Source organism: Bison bison, unplaced genomic scaffold (assembly GCF_000754665.1).
Source record: "Bison bison bison isolate TAMUID 2011002044 unplaced genomic scaffold, Bison_UMD1.0 scf7180017864312, whole genome shotgun sequence".
In the NCBI taxonomy this organism is placed as follows: domain Eukaryota; kingdom Metazoa; phylum Chordata; class Mammalia; order Artiodactyla; family Bovidae; genus Bison; species Bison bison.
Genome location: NW_011494884.1, coordinates 2,324,344 through 2,330,401, shown reverse-complemented (window position 1 = coordinate 2,330,401; position 6,058 = coordinate 2,324,344). Strand labels below are relative to the sequence as shown.

Sequence of the window (6,058 nt, the reverse complement as noted above, 5' to 3'; positions counted from 1 at the left end):
CCTGTAGCGAATAAGCTGTGGAGGAATCTACAGCAGGAATCAGACAGCAGGTTCCTGCCTGGTCCCCTTTGTATTTCTCCTTGAGGGTGAGAGGAAGGCCTCGCAAGGACTGGAGGACCGGCTGTGTCGTCTCCTTGTGTTTGTGGGTTTCTCTGTGAAGTTGACTGGGTCCAGCTGAAAGCTTTTCACAAGGGGCCTGCACCACGTGAGGTCTTGGTGATCTTTTGGGGTACCTGTCAGGACCCTGCATCTTCCTGTAGAGTGTCCAGCTTCACCACATCTCACAGGTTCCTAGACTTCGTCTCAGAATTATCTCTGGCTTTTGCTTTTCTTCTCCTTTCCAGGTGGGTGAAAAGGGACAGTTACCTGCCCGTGGGCAGCCACAACCTCAAGGCGGCGGCCAAAGCCAAGCTGGGCTACGACCCAGTGGAACTGGACCCTGAAGACATGTGCCGGATGGCCACTGAGCAGCCCCAGGCACGTGTGCTGCCTCGCTGAGTCACCTTCTGCTGGGGGATGGCGGCCTCTGGACCCCTCACTGACCTTACTGTCTGATGTCCTCTCCTCAGACTCTGGCGACCTACTCGGTGTCGGATGCAGTGGCCACATACTACCTGTACATGAAGTATGTCCACCCGTTTATATTCGCCCTGTGTACCATCATCCCCATGGAGCCCGATGAGGTCAGTGCCTCTCCTGGCCCGCTGCCTGACTGGGTGGTCCCAGGCAGCTATTGCGGGTGCAGCCGTTGATTTCTGTATTTGGCTCACAGCCTGGTATTTCCCGGTAGGTGCTGCGGAAAGGTTCTGGGACGCTGTGCGAGGCCTTGCTAATGGTGCAGGCCTTCCATGCCAACATCATCTTCCCCAACAAGCAGGAGCAGGAGTTCAACAAGCTGACAGATGACGGCCACGTGCTGGATGCTGAGACCTACGTGGGTGGCCACGTAGAAGCCCTGGAGTCCGGCGTGTTCCGCAGTGACATCCCCTGCCGGTTCCGGATGGTGCGCCGCCCCTGAGGCTGGGCCTCATCCCGCCAGTGCTGTGGGAGGACGCAGGAGGGACCCAGCCACAAGGGCTGAAATAAAGCCCTCTCCCCCTTCTCACCCATGGACCCCTCACCAGTTGTCCTTTGTCTGGCCTGCCCTTTAGGGTGCCACTCCTTCTGGAGTGTTCTCTTGGTAGAGTCCCACCTGAAGTAGGTTACATGGTGTGGGGCCATTTTCCTGTCTTTCTCACATCCTCTCTTGGTTGTTTGTGTTAGAATCCTGCTGCCTTTGACTTCCTGCTGCAGCGGGTGGAGAAAACCATGCGTCATGCCATCGAGGAAGAGGAGAAGGTGCCCATGGAGCAGGTCATCAACTTCCAAGAGGTGATGCACAGGCTCAGGGAAGTGGTGTGGGGAGAACAGTCTGTTTACATGCCCTGCCTTGCAGAGTGGCTTCTCTCAGTGGCCTATTCATTGTGCACCTACTGTGTGATAGTGCTTGGTTGCCGAGACAGGACACGGGGCCTGGTCCCATGTAGTTAGGACAGGACAGTGTATTGGCACAGTGAGGGACTCGACTTTCTGTACAGGAGAATTTCACAGAGGAGGCGATGGCTTTCAGAACAAAGTGGTGGGCTGATGTGGGAGAGAAAGGCAAATGAAGGGTAGATACAATTGTGTCTTGTAGGCAGCAAGGAGCCATTGGAGGTTTTTACTTTCTTTCTGTCTATAGACTTTAAAAATGATAGGAGTTCCTATAAATTACAGGGTAGAATATCATAACTGCAAAGTCCTTCACGTAGTAGTTAGAAAGCACCATTTGCAAAGTGTGTCACATGACCAGAGGCACCAGGCACCGCCTGCTTTGCTGATCCTATTCCTTTGGATGTGGCGCATTTTGGGTCTCTATCAGGCCCTGCTTCTAGGATTGATTTCAAGAAATGTAACATATTCACCAGGCAAAGTTCAAACAAGAACGTGTGCACGTGCTCTGCATAGTACAAAGTTCTGTACAGCTCTTGTCAGCTACAGCTCATATGCTTTGGGAACTTTCCATGAACCAACTTGGGAAGAAGAGAGTGTAGGCTGAATGACAAATAGAAGTTAAAGAGCAACTTGAACAAAACGAAGATAACTGCTTTTTTGGCCTTGGCGTGAGGCCTGTGGGATCTTAGTTCCCCAACCAGGGATCAGACCCAGGCCCCTGGCAGTGAGAGCTCTGAGTCATAACCACTGGGCTGTCAAGGAATTCCCCGAAGATACTACTTTTAAGTCTATGAACCAATGAAATGAGTGAGAAATGGGCTGAAGGTGTGCTAATTGGAGGGACCCCAGACACCTTAGTGAATTTGGACGTGGACTTTTATAGATGACAGATGGTCATCCAGAGTCCCTGAAATTGTTCTCTGTAGGGTGGCCTAGGGTCTTTAGGGAAAGGGTAGCAGGTTCACCTTTTTGTTCCTGAGTGACCGCCTCAGTAGTAGTGTGGTGATAGCTAGTGGGAGGTGTCAGCTGGGGGCACACATCGGCGTCTGGCCTGTCCAGGTGTCATCCCATCATCCCAGCCTTCCCACTACTGTGGTCTCATCTTCCCTCTCCGAGCAGCATTTCAGAGCATGCCCTAGCACAGAGAAGGATGGGGGAATTATTCTCTGAATGATTCATTTGCTTAGAATTCAGTTAGAAACAATAAGTATTATCTTTTTGGTATTTCCTGTTCTACTTGATAGATACTCCTTTTTTCTTCTGGTTGATTTTTGTGTGATTTAGATGTTTTCCAATTTATACTTTGAATGTCCAGAGGTTGGCAAGCTATAGTACAGAAGGGCTGTTTTTGTACAGTCAGCAAGCTAAGAATGGTTTTCATATTTTTAAAATATTTTAAAAGAAAAAGTAGACCGTAGCCACAAAACCTGGCACCCCACTCCAGTACTCTTGCCTGGAAAATCCGATGGACAGAGGAGCCTGGTAGGCTGTAGTCCATGGGGTCGCTAAGAGTCGGACACGACTGAGCGACTTCACTTTCACTTTTCACTTTTATGCATTGGAGGAGGAAATGGCAACCCACTCCAGTGTTCTTGCCTGGAGAATCCCAGGGACAGAGGAGCCTGGTGGGCTGCTGTCTATGGGGTCGCACAGAGTCAGACATAACTGAAGTGACTTAGCATTAGCATGAGCATTCACAGAGGTTTGCTGACCCCAGATCTAAAGGTGTTTTTTTTAAAGCCAATTTTTCTCGAAATAACTCCTAAGTACAGTAATTCTCAAGTTTTAACGTTGTATTTCTTATTGTTGTGTAAGTTTTGGACAAAATGAACTTATCAAATAAATACATATCTAATGTTCTGATTTAGGTGTTACATTTGGGAGAGAAAATAAAAGTATATGACTATCAGAAGCTTGTTTAGCCTTTTTTAGTTTCAGTGACTGTTTTTGTGTTTTGGGACAATATTTTTATTTCTAGACGCTCTCTATTGGTTCTTTTTCAAATGTGCTTTATTTCTTTCTTTATAGTGGACTTTCTCTTCCTGTGTTTTGTTTTTAAAACCTTTTTATTGAAGTATACTGATTTATAATGTTTTAGGTATACAGCAAAGTGATTCAAATTTTTAAAATACACACACACATATATATTCTTTTTTTTTTTCCCCCCTTTTTTTGGCTGTGCCACGTGGCTTGCAGGATCTTAGTTCCCTAACCAGGGATCGAATGTGTACCCCCTACAGTGAAGCACAGAGTCCTAATCACTGGGCCACCAGGGAATTCCATGTATATATATTGTTGTTCCTGTTATTTAATCACTAAGTCATGTCCAACTAACTCTTCACACCCCATGGACTTGTAGCCTGCCTGGGTCCTCTGTCCATGAGATTTCCCAGGCAAGAATACTGGAGTTGGGTTGCCGTTTCCTTCTCCAGAGGATATTCCTGACCCAGGGATCAGGAAGTATTTCTTGTGTCTCCTGAATTGGCAGGTGAATTCAAGAACCACCAGGGAAGCCTGTGTGTGTGTGTGTGTGTGTGTGTGTATACATGTATTCTTTTTCAGATTCTTTCACATTATAGGTTATTACAAGGGGTGAATATAATTCTCTGTGCTACAGTAGGTCCTTGTTGTTTCTCATCCTGTGTTTTAGATTTTGCGTATTCACTTATCTTTAGCGTTATTTTACCATGTTTACTCCAGGAGGTTTATTGTCTGATGTTCTTAGGGTTCTCCTCCCACTGTGTCTGCTGTCTGTCATGGTAGAGTTTTTTTTTTCCCCATGCTTCACAATTTTGAGATATTTTTTTTCCTTTCTGGATGTACCATGTGGCCTGTGGAAGCTTAGTTCCCTAATCAGGGATCGAACATGCACCACCCCCTGCATTGGAAGTGCAGAGTCTTAACCATTGGACATCTAGGGAAGTCCTGTCGCTCTGCAATTTTGGAATCTGAACTCCTCTTCAGCAGGAGGGCCGTTGGTAGTTTGACAGTTTCTTCCTGGTTCCCCAAAAGTAACATGGGCCCGATGCCCCTTCTTACCTGGTTCCTTGGCTGAAGAGTCCCAGAGCCAGTGGAGACCTGTTAGTGCCTGTTATGATAAATGCTCAAGGAAAATGCTTTCTTTGCCCAGAGTTCAAAATAGACATGGTGAGCAGACTTGTTGTAGTTTATTCTTTTATGGAGGTGGCTTTTGAGAGTCCTGCCTTTATTTGGGGCTCTGCACTTTGTCTCCCTTTTGTTGTGTGTAGCCTGCCCCTCCTTGAGGTAGCATGAGAAATGTGAGTTAAAGAGCTCATGGCATAGGCCTGAGGCCACAAACCTCAGAAAGGCCTGCTGCATGGCTGCCCTTAGCCAGTGTCCAGGAACTTGGACTTCAGGAGGTTTCTCACCTTCCTCTAATAAGAATGGCTCACTCACTCGTGCTCAGGTTGTTCGTGCAAACAGTGGTTTGTGTTAAGCGCCCACTTTCCTTCCTAGAGTCTGGGTTTTGGTCCAGGCAGGCAGAGTTGCCTACGTGAGCAGCCCTCCGCAAGAACTCTGGGCACTGGGTCTCCATGAGCTTCCCTGGGGGACAGTGCTTTTCACAGCACTTCTCGTGTGTTATCACGGCTTGTTGCTGGAAGAATGAAGCTCATCCCAGCTTGAACCTGGGCTCCTCCCAACTTTCCCCCAAGTGCCTTTGCCCTTTGCTCATTGAGCTCTGTCTTTCCCCTGTGAGTCACCAAATCTAGGGGTGGTCTTGGGGATCCCAACACAGGGCCCAGCCTCTGCCAGACACCATTGAGTCAACTCAGGTGCTCTGATGTTGAGTCTTCTCATCACATTTGTTCTTTGGGGATAACTTAGAAGATCACATCTGCATTTACATGGATAGTTTTCATATTTCATTTAGGATTTCCATGTGTTTGGTGTCAAGAGGGTTTTTAAGCTAAGAGCCTTGGCTGGAAACAGAATCTGATTCATTGGTTTATAAAGTAATGCTGGAAACCATCTTGTATCACAGTTGAGAGCGTGGTGTTTGGTCTCAGAGGACCCTCAGAGGGTCCATACTAACTTGAAGCTTCTCATACGTGAGATGAGGAATTGCAAGGACATTGATGGTGTGTCACTTGCCTGCACTGTGGGGGCACTCGGGGCACCCAGGAAGTGTGGCTGTTGGTAATCTAGCGGGTCTCCCTACTTGTTAGCAGATGGGCCGTGCCATATGAGGCCACATATTACGCATTTCTCTCCCAACCCCAGAGTTCTCTTGGGGTGGAGTCTGCTGCTTCCCGTGCTGCGGTGCTCTGTCCTGTACCTCCAGGGTCTGGTGTGTTGGTGCATGTTGTCTGTCATCCATTTGGGACCCATGGTGTTTTCTCTGTTACTCTGTATAATCTCCAGTTTCCATCTTGGTCACCAGCCTTCACTTCTTTCCACTTTCTCTGTAGGTGTGTGATCAGATTAAGACCAAGCTCACCTCCCTGAAAGATGTTCCTAACCGAATTGAGTGTCCCCTCATCTACCACCTGGACGTGGGGGCCATGTACCCCAACATCATCTTGACGAACCGCCTGCAGGTGAGACACATTCTCAAATCAGAATC

The 6,058-nt window shown here is 47.9% G+C and overlaps 1 protein-coding gene across 1 annotated transcript in view; it reads left to right on the top strand.

The window, feature by feature from the left end:
• POLE (polymerase (DNA directed), epsilon, catalytic subunit) overlaps nt 1-6,058 on the top strand; it is a gene marked incomplete at its 5' end in the record, with an annotated part of 62,436 nt that overhangs the window by 12,731 nt on the left and 43,647 nt on the right. Inside the window, 5 exons of the mRNA XM_010852527.1 lie at nt 345-477; nt 570-683; nt 791-1,003; nt 1,264-1,371; nt 5,904-6,032. Coding sequence (XP_010850829.1) covers nt 345-477; nt 570-683; nt 791-1,003; nt 1,264-1,371; nt 5,904-6,032 — 697 coding nt within the window. The remainder of the gene's footprint in view (nt 1-344; nt 478-569; nt 684-790; nt 1,004-1,263; nt 1,372-5,903; nt 6,033-6,058) is intronic.